This window comes from Hyperolius riggenbachi, chromosome 7 (genome assembly GCF_040937935.1).
Source record: "Hyperolius riggenbachi isolate aHypRig1 chromosome 7, aHypRig1.pri, whole genome shotgun sequence".
Lineage (NCBI taxonomy): Eukaryota > Metazoa > Chordata > Amphibia > Anura > Hyperoliidae > Hyperolius > Hyperolius riggenbachi.
The window spans coordinates 74,795,593-74,811,566 of record NC_090652.1 but is presented as its reverse complement, the minus strand read 5'-3'; the positions used below and the strand labels follow the sequence as shown (position 1 = coordinate 74,811,566).

The 15,974-nt window shown below is 44.7% G+C and overlaps 1 protein-coding gene across 2 annotated transcripts in view; it reads left to right on the top strand.

Annotated features, from left to right (window-relative positions):
* The window catches only part of STK36 (serine/threonine kinase 36), a 177,056-nt gene that overhangs the window by 153,871 nt on the left and 7,211 nt on the right, over positions 1-15,974 (top strand). For both annotated transcript variants that reach the window (XM_068244144.1, XM_068244143.1), the window contains exons 22-25: positions 7,018-7,092; positions 10,408-10,567; positions 10,654-10,801; positions 14,383-14,545. In XM_068244144.1, the coding sequence (XP_068100245.1) occupies positions 7,018-7,092; positions 10,408-10,567; positions 10,654-10,801; positions 14,383-14,545 (546 nt within the window). The remainder of the gene's footprint in view (positions 1-7,017; positions 7,093-10,407; positions 10,568-10,653; positions 10,802-14,382; positions 14,546-15,974) is intronic.

Below are 15,974 nucleotides of genomic sequence, written 5' to 3'. Positions count from 1 at the left end.
ATCACCTTGCTACTGCATCACCTCATTGCACCATCACCTTACTACTGCATCACCTCACTGCACAATCACCTTACTACTGCATCACCTCACTGCACCATCACCTTACTACTGCATCACCTCACTGCACCATCACCTTACTACTGCATCACCTCACTGCACCATCACCTTGCTACTGCATCACCTCACTGCACCATCACCTTACTACTGCATCACCTCACTGCACCATCTCACTACTGCATCACCTCACGGCACCATCACCTTACTACTGCATCACCTCACTGCATCATCACCTTACTACTGCATCACCTCACTGCACCATCTCCTTCCTACTGCATCACCTCACGGCACCATCTCCTTACTACTGCATTACCTCATGGCACCATCTCCTTACTAATGCATCACCTCACGGTACCATCACCTTACTACTGCATCACCTCACGGCACCATCTCCTTACTAATGCATCACCTCACTGCATCATCACCTTACTACTGCATCACCTCACTGCACCATCTCCTTACTACTGCATCACCTCACGGCACCATCTCCTTACTACTGCATCACCTCACTGCACCATCTCCTTATTACTGCATCACCTCACGGCACCATCACCTTACTACTGCATCACCTCACTGCACCATAACCTTACTACTGCATCACCTCACTCTACCATCACCTTACTGCTGCATCATCTCACTATCTTATCTTCATTGCATAACCTCACTGCACCGTCACATCACTGTATTCGCGCCTCACTGTTCCACCACACATCACTGTTGCATCACCTGACTACTGAATTACCTCACTGCAACATCACATTACTGCATTTTTGCCTCACTGTACCCCCACCTCTCTGCTTCATCACCTCACAGCACTTCACTACTGCATGACCTTACTCCATCACCTCACCACTCAATAGCCACTAAATTATGTCACTACTGCATCATCTCACTGTATTTTTGCTTTACTATTGCACCCCCTTCTGCTTTGCTACATCTCTTCACAGTCTTATCACTGTGCTGGCACCTCACTGAAGCTATGAAAATCTTATGCCATTAGTTGAATTGTTCTGCCAAACTATTTTGTAATTTAAATCCAATATGCAAAACATACATTTTCCTTCTTAAAGTGTACCTGAGACCAAGAAAAAAAATATAATGCATATCTTTGGCTTCCTCCAGCGCTCATCAGGCTGACTGGCTCCTCGCCTTCTTCCTCCAGCCCCTGGATCCTCCGTTAGGCTGCATGGTAATTCATCCAGTCGGGTCCAGTTGGCACAGGTGCAGTCCCCCCTGTAATAGAGCGCGGTGGGGTGCGTGCGGTCAGGTTGCGCATGCGCTGTTCTCCCCTGACTTGCTGAATTACTGGGCTGCCTAGTGGAGGATCCACGCGACCTCGGAGGACTGCGAGGGATCAATGAGCCTGAAGGAGGCTGGAGGAAGCCCCAGGTATGAATAATTTTTTGTTTTTCTTTGCTGTCAGGGTTCTTTTAAAACATAAGTCACTGTATTTTTTCGGACTAAAAGACGCTCCTGGCCATAAGACGCACCTAGGTTTAGAGGACAAAAACTAGGGGAAAAATATACAGTATATATACTAAACCTGGTGCATCCATGGTGGAGGGGCATCTTGTGGATTATGCCCCCTTTGTACCTCATGTCCCCTTGTACCTCTTGTGTCTTCCTGTGTCCTACTCTATTCTCCCTTGTGTCCTCCTGTGTCCCCCATGTGTCCTCCATTTGTCCCCCTGTGTCCTCCTCCGCATTGGGCACAGTACAGGGAGTCCCCGACATTGCGGTGGGTAGGAGGCTCATATTGGCAAGTGTTCACAAGCCAGGAGCTCCCTGCATTTGGACTATAAGACGGGAAAAAAAGTGAGTCTTATAGTCCAAAAAATACAGTATTAGTATTTATCTTAAAGGACAACTGTAACGAGAGGTATATGGAGGCTGCCATATTTATTTCCTTTTAAATAATACTAGTTGCCTGGCAGCCCCGCTGACCTATTTGGCTGCAGTAGTGTCTGAAGCACACCAGAAACAAGCATGCAGCTAATCTTGTCAGATCTGATATGCTGCATGCTTGTTCAGGGTCTTTGGCTTAAGTATTAGAGGCAGAGGATCAGCAGGGCTGACAGGTAACTGGTATTGTTTAACCATTTCACCACCTCCGGATCATACCCGCGTTGTTTACCTCGCCGCTCAGAATCGCCACAATGCTGCCGCTCATTTCCGCCGCAGTTCCACCGCTAAGTTGATCAGGGACTGGGAACATCATGTTCCCGTCCCGATCGCTGTCCCTGCGATGAATGAAAAGTCGGCATCCTGCTGACGCAGGTATTTCATTCATGTAAACAGGTACACTAACTACTTCCGATTACGGTTTACGTACTCTGCAGTTAAGTGCACTGCCATCTTGTGGCCAAAAAGTAAAATGCACTCAAACATACACACACATACACCCACATATACTTTATATATAGTTATACATACATTTCATTACATTTAAACTCATTACATTCCTACCCTATAGTTACCCAAATAAAACACTTATAAAAAAATTAAGACAATTTAAAAATAATAATAATAAAAAAATTGGTAACTTATAGACTTTTTAATATGTTAATGTCAGGAAGGAATATTACTGTTAATTTTGCAAATAAAGGATTTTTTTTAGATATATATAATTAGAAATCACTAAACTGAAAAAATGCACCTTTATTTCCAGATAAAATATTGGTGCCATACATTGACCTAGGGAAATATTTTAAATGTTGCAATAACCGGGACAAATGGGCAAATAAAATATGTGGGTTTTAATTACGGCAGCATGTTTTATTTTAAAACTATAATGGCCGAAAACTGAGAAATAATGCATTTTTTTCTTATTATTCCCTTTAAAATGTATGTAACATAACATAATTCTTAGCAAAAAGTACCACCCAAAGAAAGCATAATTGGTGGCGAAAAAAACAATATATAGATCAATTCTATGTGATTAATAACGATAATGTTATTAGCGAATTAATGGAAGGAGTGTGATATGAAAATTGCTCTGGTTTTTAAGGGGAAGAAAACTGTGGTTGGGAAGTGGTTAAAGGAAATAAATATGGCAGCCTCCATAGACCTGTTGCTACAGTTGTCCTTTAAAGCACACCTGAAGTTAGAGGGATATGGAGGCTGACGTATTTATATCCTTTTTAACATTGCAAATTGCTTGGCAGTTCCTGCTGATCCTCTGCGTACAATACTTTTAGCCATAGACCCTGAACAATCTTGCAGCATATCAGGTGTTTCTGACTAAAGTCTGACTGGATTATCAGCATGCTTGTTTCAGGTGTTTGATTCAGAAACAGCTGATGCCAAAGAGACCAGCAGTATGCCAGGCAACTAGTATTGTTTTAAAAGAAAATAAATATGGCAGTCTCCGTATCGATCTCAGTTCAGGTGTACTTAAGTTGACACATCACTCCATTATGTCCCTTAAAACTAGACACTCATCCGGAACTAGTGCAAGTATGCCTATAGCCTATTAATTTAAAAGAGTCATACTAATCGATCATGCACCTAGCTATATCAAACTTGTTGGTCCTCCTCATCAGTGCAATGCAAGGCATGGACTAAGGTATGGACTAATATGGCTACTTGTACTGATGAGTACCAACAAGTCTGAAGCAACCGTATGCATTATAGGTTAGCATGGCTCTGTCAAATTAATAGAATATACGCACATTTGCCCTCCAGCAGTTCTAGATGTGTGCCTGGCTGTTAGGGATATAAATAATTTTCATTTTCAATTTGTGATGTATCCTGGGAGATTTTACTTGTTCACATAAAGCTGAATAATTGCAAATTACTTCTATTTTAAGAAGACAAATTGACATTTAGCACAGCTTGTTTTAGTAAATGGACTTGTTGGTTTCTTTTGGTCCCTTACAATCTCCTAGTTGTTCTGGTTCATCATGAGTTTGTGGGTACTATTTAACTACTTTAGGACCACTGTGATTGAAATCTACGCCCTGTTTTGATGGTTACCTGGCTGGCAGGGCGTAGATTTCAATCACCGCCGCAGCACGCATCTGCCGTTTTCCTCATTCCCGCTGATCTCGCCGCTGAATCCCTGCCATGTCCCGTCGCAGCTCGCTTGCTCTGCCTGTCTCTATGACAGCAGAGCCCTGTGAGCGGGTCAGGAGCCGATATCATTGGCTCCTGGCCCTGTCTATCAATGTACGCAACTCCCATTGGCTTACATTGATAGACACGGTCAGGAGCCAATGAAAGCGGCTCCTGTCCGGCTCACATGACTCTGCGGCGGGTATATGCCGTGAATCATCGGGATTCCGTCGTTATTGTACCAGCGGTCTCTGGTCCTTAAGGGAGCAGAGACCGCTGGTACTTAAGTGGTTAATCCAGCAAACAAGAAAGCAGTGCAGTGACCATACATCAATCGACTTGGTGGCCGATTGACAATCTGATTCAATAACTATTATTGAATCAGATGTAAATCGGTACTGCCGGTAAAGCATGCCCGATCGACGATGTGACCAATTTTGGATCAAAATTAGTTGCATGTATTGATCAGAAATACGCTTACATGCGCCCCATTTGGTTGCCGGTGTAACGTGGGTGCGTGTGTGACGTCATGTATATGCGAGCAATCACGTGGGGCACATTTATGCGGATTGTGGATGGAGCCAGCGGCGGACACGGACAGGTAAAGTATACGGCACATTTTACATGGGGGGGGGGGGCAGTGATGCGGCATCACAAGGCCGATTCCTGAGAGGTTTCATGCTGAAATTGACATATCTCTCTGTGATCATATTTGATCAGAAAGAGTTCTGTCTCTTGGTCGATCTGCCCATAGATCATCTGATGTATGGGCACCTAAAGACATGATATTACAGTATATACTAGCAGAAAAAAGAGAGTTGGCTCTTGGGTGCATGAAAAGATTAAAAAACCCTTTATTAATTAGAAAAACATCTATAGAAACATACAAAACATCATAATAGAAATATATAAGAACAGGTAGCTCAAATAACCCCGACAATTGCTCTCAGGAACTTAATGAGGCTGCAGTCCTCAAAAAAAAAACAAAAGGGCCCAAAAAAACCAGAAAGTTATCTGTAACAGCATGGGTTCTAGTAGCCAGCAACAGAATTGGTTAGTCCGGAGAGCACTTGATGCAAAGCAAATGACCGGATGAAACAACAGCAGATGGAGTATGGTGTTTGTAAGGCATCTGTGTCATTCAGACAACACATATCACTTCGTTGTATCAGCAGTTAGTAGGGCAAAGCAAGCATGCATGCAGTCCTAGTGTCCCTCAATCGCAGGGGCAAATGATGAAAGGTGCTTGACATGAGGCAAATAGCCAGATGAGACAACAGCAAATGGGATATAATGTTTGTTGAGCATCAGTGTCATTCAGGCAGCACGTATCACTTCATTGTATCAGCAGTTAGTATGGCAGAGCAGGCATGCATGCACTCCACAATGTCCCTCAATCGCAGGGACAGATGATGATATGCACTTGATATAAAGCAAATGGCAGGTGTAAGCAGCATGAAGACAATGCACACAGGTAAATCACTGCTGAGCGGCTCAGATGCAAGCGAGTGCCCAGTCCATAGTTACCATCCTGTTGCTGAATAGTTGCAATAGGTCCTGGAGCAATGTCGGGGGGAGCCAAGTGCTGTCAGAGGCCTGACATGTTTCGCCGCCTCTCGCGGCTTTTTTAAAGGCAGACAGCGGCTCAGCGGCCCCTTTTTGTGGGACTTCTTGGTCTGGGTTTTTTTTCTGATCTTGAGGTCAGGTTTTTGAGTTGTGTGTTGGTCCTATATTTCTTTTTTGTCCTTTCACTTTTGGTCATGTTACAGTGGGAGGAGATTGTGCGACAGGTGGGAGATGAGTGTGCCCGTGACAGGGGGGCGAGGAATGCTGAGCAGTTGATTAATTCCAGTTCCACTTGCCGCTGTCTGCCTTTGAAAAAGCCGCGAGAGGCGACGAAACATGTCAGGCCTCTGACAGCACTTGGCTCCCCCCGACATTGCTCCAGGACCTATTGCAACTATTCAGCAACAGGATGGTAACTATGGACTGGGCACTCGCTTGCATCTGAGCCGCTCAGCAGTGATTTACCTGTGTGCATTGTCTTCATGCTGCTTACACCTGCCATTTGCTTTATATCAAGTGCATATCATCATCTGTCCCTGCGATTGAGGGACATTGTGGAGTGCATGCATGCCTGCTCTGCCATACTAACTGCTGATACAATGAAGTGATACGTGCTGCCTGAATGACACTGATGCTCAACAAACATTATATCCCATTTGCTGTTGTCTCATCTGGCTATTTGCCTCATGTCAAGCACCTTTCATCATTTGCCCCTGCGATTGAGGGACACTAGGACTGCATGCATGCTTGCTTTGCCCTACTAACTGCTGATACAACGAAGTGATATGTGTTGTCTGAATGACACAGATGCCTTACAAACACCATACTCCATCTGCTGTTGTTTCATCCGGTCATTTGCTTTGCATCAAGTGCTCTCCGGACTAACCAATTCTGTTGCTGGCCACTAGAACCCATGCTGTTACAGATAACTTTCTGTTTTTTTTGGGCCCTTTTGGTTTTTTTTGAGGACTGCAGCCTCATTAAGTTCCTGAGAGCAATTGTCGGGGTTATTTGAGCTACCTGTTCTTATATATTTCTATTATGATGTTTTGTATGTTTCTATAGATGTTTTTCTAATTAATAAAGGGTTTTTTAATCTATTCATGCACCCAAGAGCCAACTCTCTTTTTTCTGCTAGTATATATATTTCGTTGGCAGGTTGCATGAAAATTGTGATTATGAATTCATAGACAAGTTTATGGAACTATTTTCTCCCCATGTGCACCAACTTTTCCCACATTTGAGCAATTTGACATTTATGATATTACAGTAGATATCCTAACTCCACCTCTTATGCTGAGCCACATGAAGAATCAGATTCTAACATGTCTTCTCCTTCAGATAATGTTCTCTCCTCCAATGGGATCTGGAATTCAAGACTGGACCTTCCACCTCCTCCTACAGCAGCTCCAGCAGGTAATGCTCATCTGTCTCCAGGTACTGATAATATAGCTGTGCACACACGTAAGACGGCTCTTGGCTGAGAATCTAGTGTTTGTACAGCAGCTCCTGACCACCCTCGATGTGTTGGCTGCTGCCACAGCAGATCATCTTGCCTGAGAATATTGTTCTTACCCTCCCCCCGCCCGCTCCATTGTTCACCGATCTGTCATCCCTTCTCCCCCTCCATAGCAGGCTAGCGACATCTCTGTACAGAACAAGCCTGAACTGTAGCCCAAGGGATCGAGTTCCGATCCCTGCTGGGCAACATTTGTCTTATGTGTGTACCTAGCTTATGAATACAATTTTACCAGAAGTGTTCCCAAGAGGCACTGTGTATGCCGAGGAGACTATAGAGAGACTGCAGATAGACTTAAGCTGCGTACACACTTGAGATTAAAATCTTTTGAAATAAACGATCAATGACCGATCGGCAGATAATCTTTGTAAAATATTTACTTAAAGAACCTGAGATGAATAAATAGAAAAGTTTCATACATACATGGGGCTTCCTCCAGCCCCCTTCAGGCTAATCAGTCTCTCGCTGTCCTCCTCTGCCTCCTGGATATTACCTGCGGTAATTTCACTGACCACGGACAGATATTACTGTTACTTCCGCCAGTAAGTACCTACTCAAGTAGCACAGCCATTACTACGGTAATGCTGGGAATACCCCAGCCGCTCGTCCGCGCGGATCGATTGCCGCTCGTCCCCGCCGGCGCTTCCTTATCACCGCTCGATTCCCTGCCATTGTCCGCCGGCAGGAATCGAGCGGGCGCCGGTCGAGCGGCTTGATCGGGCCAGCTGAATATTATCAGCTGGCCGATACACGGTACAGAAACGTACCGTGTATCCCCAGCATTAGACAAGTAACTACTGGTAACATGCACCAACCCTACTCGAGTACCGTGGGTCAGGCTAATAGCATAAGTTGCGGTACTTACTGGCGGAAGTAGGGGTAATATTGCCGTGCGCTTTCTGTGTACAGTAATATATAGTTCATTCAGTTATGAACGCGGCTGCCAGACACATCCATTCTTCTCACCCCTCCGCATCCCTCCTCTGTAAATCTCTGCACTGGCTCCCTATCCAATTCAGGATAAGTTTCAAGATTCTATGTCTGAACTATAAACCTGTGCACAAAACCTGCCCTACCTACATCTCAGAGCTTTGTTCACAGGTATATGTTTGTCCTATGTTGTATAACCTTGTTACATCTGTCATCCTTTGTATCGTATGTATTTATTGTCTAGCGCTGCGTAATATGTTGGTGCTTTATAAATGCAATAAATAATATTACCGCAGGTACATGCATCAACCCCAATGGCCCTTATTCAATTACCCTTTTCTTCTATGCAGGGGCGTAACTAGACTTAAAGTGGATCTGAGATGAACGTTTACACATTGCATAATTGAGTTGTGCATTGTGTTTTAATACTCTAATTCCCTATAAACTAAACAAGCCACGCCCACAGGTTTTTAGAGAGCCAAAGCACTTTCAGACAGTAGCAAGGGCTCATGGGAGCTCAGTCTGGGCAGGAGAAGGGGGAGGTATTACTATCCAGAGATTTCAGAGGAGGAGGGGGGGGGGATTAGGTTTTTTGCTCAAGATGCAGATAAAGTTGCCTCTGTGTAATGTATACAAACAACATGGCTGCTGTCATTGTATCACATGATTAAATAATCATATTCTATTAGAGCTGTGTGCAGCTAGATTTGCTGTGTAAACTATCTAAACTTTAGATAAGATATATAGACAAGTTACTTGTTATAGTTAGTTTTTCATCTCAGATCCGATTTAATAGTTTCCCCCTCCAAAAGTGATAGCATGGGGCCCCCTTTGTCCCTGAACCCCAAGCAGGTCACATGATTCGGAGCCGGCGAATGGCAGCAGGGAGTGTTCTGCTGTGAAGCAGCCTCTGGAAGCAGTAAAAAAAAATTACACACTCTCCTGCACATGTTTTTCGTGAGTAAATGGGGACTTTTTTTGCTATTTGGCTACATTTGCGATTGGTGAGAAGGAGGTGGAGGGGCCCCCAAAGTCTCTGGGCCCCCTCTGTGACGGCGGGAGTCGCAGCGGTGATTGCTACACTCATGCTTCTATGTTTTGTCCTAGGTGATCATTTTTAATCTTCTGTTTAAAAATAACTTTTCAGTTCTCTGCAATTGAAAAATTACCAAAAAGTAGGTGAAAAAGTACTGTGAAAATTATTGTATTGGTGGCTAAAAAGGCATTTTATTGATAAGGTGTTCAAATTTCACCTAAGAGAAAAAGTGAACTGAATAAGGGCCATTCTGTTAAAGTCACCCGACGGATTTTTTTTGTACGACAGTTTGACAGTTTTCCTTTTAACAAGGTGTTTATGAGATCATCCTTTGTGTGCACAGCCCACGCGTAGAAAATGGACTACTAATGCATTCCTTGGCTTTTTTGCATGAACTGGTCCTTTGCATGTGTACACCATAAACCTTCCTGACAAAGCTGGAGGGACGATGATTGGCGCACAATGGAGCTGCTTCCCTCATTTGGGAGGAGTGAAAATCACATTGTGATCGGTCGCACTTGGCCGTTGGATCCTTAAAGGGGTTCTTTAACATTCAAAAAAAGAAAAAGTTTCTCTTACGTGGGGCTTCTAACGGTCCCCTGCAGACGTCCTGTCCTGCTGATCCTCAAGGATCCCCCCGTCCCCCTGCCGCGGCTCACTTATTGTGTTTTTCGGCTAACGAGACAAATGCCACTGCACCTGCGCATCTGTGGCCGCGCATGTCCTCGCTCCCGCTGCCGGGAGCATCCTGCGCAGTACAAGAAAACTTTGTACTGCGCCTGCACAGGACACTCCCAGTGGCACAAATGGGAGCAAGGACATGCGCAGCCACAGATGCGCAGTGGCATTTGTCTCGTTCGACGGAAAAATGATAAGTGAGCCACGGCAGGGGGACCGGAGGATCCTTGAGGACCGGCGTGGGACAGGACGTCTGCAGGGGGCTGGTAGAAGCCCCAGGTAAGAGAAGCTTAAAAAAAAAATGTTAAAGAACCCCTTTAAGCAACGTTGGGTGACTGCTGTACACACACTAATTGCGCAAATGATCGTCCATTGAACCAACTGTTATCGGCCATTTTGGCCGACAGTTATCGTATGTGTGTAAGTACCTTTATATAGAGATTATTGATGTTCTGTATTGCGGGGCACTGTCTAGTCCATGAATGGAGCATGCGGTTACATTCTACTTTCTTGCACTATGTGCTGTATTCGGTCAGCATCTTACACTATGAACTGTCACTTTTTTTAGGAGGAGGAGCTTGTATCCATCTTGTCAGACGAGGCCCCCGTTTTGTGGCGCAGTGTTTGCCTATCTCTCAGATTCAGTCAGTCTGGAGCGCCGCTGGAAGGGGACACCCCACGAGCCAATGAGTGTAAACGTCCAGAGTGGAGCTTGCTGTCTGCCCGTGGTGAGTGCACTGAGTGTGGGGGAGGAGCAATAACTCTATAAGCCCCTCCTACCATCACAGGCTGATTGCTCTGTCGTGTTTTGTAGGGGTTGTTACTTTCCTGCATGTGGCTCTCATCACTTCTGTCAAAGCTCCAGAGAGTTTCCTCAGTCTTCTGGGACAGCCGCAGAGTATCGTCATGTTCACTCTGAACCGTCTGCTAAGCCCCGCCTTCCTGGACCATGTCACCGAAGCGTAAGTCTTTCTCCTGACCCTTCTGTCTACACACAGTAAGCCACGTAGGAAGTTAGAGCACAATCAAACCCAGTACAGGTCAACCTGTCCAAATAACAGTGAAGCCAGCACCATCCATAGCCACAATGCTCTTTTACCTGCTCCTGACATTCAAATACTTATCTCTAAATGTTCCTATTGCTCTTTTCCCTAAGTTCTTTAAAGATGATAAACATATCTCTTATTTTTTATGAAAGGCAGGATGTCTATACATTGCTTTACAAAGCTTCCAGTTGGTCAGGGTGGGTCCACGCTACTAAATTTGATATATTATAGTGGCTGGATAGTGTAATGGTTAAGGGCTCTGCCTCTGACACGAGAGACCTTGGTTTGAATCTCGGCACTTCCTGTTAAGTAAACCAGTACCTATTCAGTGAGGATTTCTTGGGCAAGACTCCGGAATACTGCTACTACCTATAGAGTGCGCCCTAGTGGCCGCAGCTTTGGCACTTTGAGTCTGTCAGGAGAAAAGTATGATATTAATGTTCTGTGTCTTGTCATGTATTATTACTGGGTGACATCACACTCTCGTTCATAGGGATTCGTTAGTGACCAAATTTCCAAGTTTACACCTTTATGGGATAACCATGCTTCCATGCATTTTTAGATGGTACCAGACCTGGAAAGCTGAACACGCTGAATCCATCGCTGGAGACTTGGGCGCAGCAGTGCAGGAGACTTGGGCGCCACCATAGGCCGTAATAGGAACTACGGCTATAGCAGGCACAGGGAGTAACTTCAGCGCCGTCAGAAGACGGAGCCGAAGTTGCTTTTAACACAATAATTTGGATTCCAGCAATAGCTGGAAGCTGAAGTATTTCATTCCCCCACCATCCATGGCGGCCTGGAGGGGGGGGATAGTAATTAACACGCCCCGGACTTGTGCAGCAGCAGGATAAGCCATATACCGGCTGTGTCCTGCGCCCAAGTCTCCAGCGCCGTCCTCTCTCGTACGCCTGGAAAGCTGGGTAGCCAAGGGCATTATTAAAGTGGACCTGAACTCTTGCACAGGACAGAAGGAAAATGGAGAGAAATGCACCTTGTTTGTATTTAGAGAGTTTAGCCTGTCTAATTCACCCTCATCTGTGTCTAATCACAAGTTGTAATTCGATCTCTCAGCTGTGTCAGCTGACTGCCTCAGCTGAGCAGCTAATTTGTAAACACAGGATGCTATACATACTACAGATTTATTGCAGGATTTGTATCAGCTGTAATAAAGAAATGTTTTTTCTTTAAAGAGACTGTAACAAAAATGTCATCCTTTTTTCTACTATCCTACAAGTTCCTAAACCTATTCTAATGTGCTCTTGCTTACTGCAGCACTTAGTTTCTACTATCACCGTCTCTGTAATAAATCAACTTCTCTCTCTCCTTTCGGATTTGTCGCACTGTGTCTGGAAGGCTGCCAGCTCTTCAGTATTGTTGATCTGTTATGCACGCCCCCCCTCCAGGCCCCCTCTATGCACACTCCCGTGTGTGTTATTTAGATTAGGCAGCCTCTCTGCTCTCTCAGTGAGAGAAGAGAGCTTTACAAGCTGGATAAATCATCCTCTGTTAGGGCCTTTTTCCACTACCCTGCGATTTGTGATTTGATTCTGATCGCAAGGTACATTAAACTAATGGAAACTGCAGCAGCAATTTCCATTAGTGCGATCCAATTTTAGTCAAAATGCGTTGTCCTGTCGCGTTTTGGATGCGATTGAGCTTTACTATACTGAGTATAGTAGCTCAATTGCAATCGCATGGTGGAAATTGAAACGCAATTGCGATCACGATCGCAATCGCGATCGCATTTCATAGTGGAAAAGAGCCCTTACAGGCTGTGAAAGGAGCTGGCTGCCTGGGCTGTCACATGCTGAGGAATTACAGACACCGCAGAGCTGTCTGCAGGAAGAAACAATCAGCTTGTCACTCTTCAGTGGATAATAGCTGCAGGGGAAAGGTAAACACTGTATACAGCCTGCTTGTGTATGGATGTATTTTCTGTGTGTGGACATACTGTACATCAACCTACTTCCGGTTTTGGTGGCCATTTTGTTTGTTTATAAACAAACTGTTTAAAACTGTTTTTGACTACTTTTAAAGGAAAACGTGAGTCTCCTAAAAAAAATGACTTGTACTCACCCGGGGCTCCCCTCAGCCCCCTGCAGCTGAACGGTACTCTCGCCGTGTCTCTCCGATGCAGCTGGACTCGCCGGCGGCCACTTCCGGGTTGGCCGTCACCGGCCGACAGGCTGGGAACGCAGCTGATTAGCCGCGTTCCCGGCCGCAATAGCGCCCTCTAATGCTATTGCGGCCGGGAACGCGGCTAATCAGTCGCGTTCCCAGCCTGTCGGCCGGTGACGGCCAAACCGGAAGTGGCCGCCGGCGAGTCCAGCTGCATCGGAGAGACACGGCGAGGGCACCGTTCAGCTGCAGGGGGCTGAGGGGAGCCCCGGGTGAGTACAAGTCATTTTTTTTAGGAGACTTAAGTTTTCCTTTAATGCAGCGGGGAGCGGCAAAATTGTGACAGAGGGGAATAGGAGATGTCCCCTAACGCACTGGTATGTTTACTTTTGTGCGATTTTAACAATACAGATTCTCTTTAAAGGTTATTATGCTGTTGCTTATGTTTTAGAGCAGAGAGGAAGTTCTGAGTTCAGGTCCGCTTTAACCACCCCCTTTAGTATATAAATAGCGGCTATGGTGGGACATTTGGACACCCAGTAAATACTTTTAAAAATGTATCAGACTTTGGGGTTGTCTGCAATGTAAAATACAACTACAATTGGCGCAGCGCAAGTGCCAAAATTTCTCCCTATGCCCACTATTTATATAAGTGCCTATGTGGCAGTTTCACTCCAGTTGGGTCAGACTACAGAGTAATCATCACTGATAAAGAATTACAGCCATAAAACTCTTCCCTGCATAGAACAGAAGAAACAGAACTTTTAAAGGAAGTATGAACTTCTAAATGCTGAGTTCTTCAACACCTTCAGATCCAGCAAGCATTTCTGGTCTAGTTTCCCAGAGCACAAGTACATCTGTCATACCATGCAACTATAGAATTGCTAATAAAGAAAAACATTTACTGGAGCAATCTCCAGCTTATATGTGCCACTACCTCTCTCTCTTCTCTCCAGTGCTGCAACTGTTCTGTAGAAGCCACTACCTCCCTCTCCAGGACTTTTGCAGTGCTGCACCTGTTCACTACCTTCCTCTGTTCCCTCCAATACTTTTCTAGTGCTAAACCTGCTCTGTAGAAGCCAATAGCTCCCCCTCTCTTCACTAGGACTTCTCCAGTGCCTCATCTGTTCTATAAAAGTCACTATCGCCTTCTCTCCTTTCCAGGACTCCTACAGTGCTGCACCTGTTCTAAAGAATACAAATAATTCAAACATGTTCACTAACAAATCACCATTGTAGTGAGGGTGGGAGGTTGGGCGTAATTTGTGGCTGGTTACATCAGTTTGTGGACTTTTGTGCCACCATAATAAGAATGTCATTATGTCAGAACTTGTTGATCGGGTGAATAGATGCCTCATGAAATTCTGTCTTCACAGTTGTCAGATGAGTGGCTGGGATGTCTCTGCAACGGTGTCTGATGTGGTCTGTCTCGTATGTCAGCTGTTGTGTGTCCCTCTGTCCCTGGATGTCTCTGCTGAGACCATGAGTGAGATGTTGATGACCCTCCAGCAGCATCAGGCCATCTCCTCTCTCCTGCAGGTAAGAGTGACATTCTCACAGTGGCCAATAGAGTCATACAGAGTCATACAAGTGGCTCTCAGCTCCTGAAAGGCTAAGATGAGATCTGGATAACATGTTAGGGCCAGTAGTTACAGACCTTTGTTTTCAGGCTGATTTGAGATTGACCAATACTCATACTAAAGACCTTTTGCTCAAACTGCATTTGACTCATTAAAACAATGGAATTAATTCAAATTAAGTCAAAATGTTCAGTTTCTTAAGCCCTTCATAGTCTTTCTGAACCCACACAGTGCAAATAGTCATCAAGTACTTCTTATACCCTTAGTCTTACCCTAAGCACCTGAAGAGACCGCGATCCTGAGCATATCCCAAAAAAGAGGCTCTGAATTCTTTCCAGCCTCCTCCTTCTATCAAAAAAACAATGAGGGAGCTTCTACTGCCAAGAATAGCACCATCATTGCGTTGTAGACAGAGAAGTAAAACTTTCAACCTAATGTAGGCCTCTCACGATCCACAGAGCAACTTGTACTAATGTTTCAAAACCAGACGGTCACTTTCCATCATATTCTCTTACAAACAACATTGTAGGTATATTTAGCTTCTCCTGAATTATTGTTACACATGTCTTTCTCCTTCACCACTATTTTTACAGTTGTCTTCATCCTTCACCACTATTCTTACAGAAGTCTTCCTCCTTCACCACTATTCTTACAGAAGTCTTCCTCCTTCATGACTATACTTACACAAGTCTTCCTCCTTCACCACTATTCTTACATAAGTCTTCCTCCTTCACCACTATTCTTACATAAGTCTTCCTCCTTCACCACTATTCTTACTGAAGTCTTCCTCCTTCCCAACTATTCTTACAGAAGTCTTCCTCCCTCACGACTATTCTTAAACAAGTCTTCCTCCTTCACGACTATTCTTTCAGTAGTCTTCCACCTTCCCAACTATTCTTACAGAAGTCTTCCACTTCCCAACTATTCTTACAGAAGTCTTCCACCTTCACCATTATTCTTACAGAAGTCTTCCTCCTTCACCACTATTCTTACAGAAGTCTTCCTCCTTCACCACTATTTTTACAGATGTCTTCCTCCTTCACCACTATTCTTACAGAAGTCTTCCTCCTTCACCACTATTCTTACAGAAGTCTTCCTCCTTCACCACTGTTCTTACAGAAGTCTTCCGCCTTCACCACTATTCTTACAGAAGTCTTCTGCCTTCACGACTATTCTTAAACAAGTCTTCCTCCTTCATGACTATACTTTCAGTAGTTTTCCACCTTCCCAACTATTACACAAGTCTTCTACCTTCACAACTATACCTCCTCCTCCACTATTTCTACACAAGTCTTCCTCCTCCACTATTTCTACACAAATCTTCCTCCTCTGCTATTTCTACACAAGCCTTCATCCAAAACTATTGTTAGACAAGTATTCTTCTTACC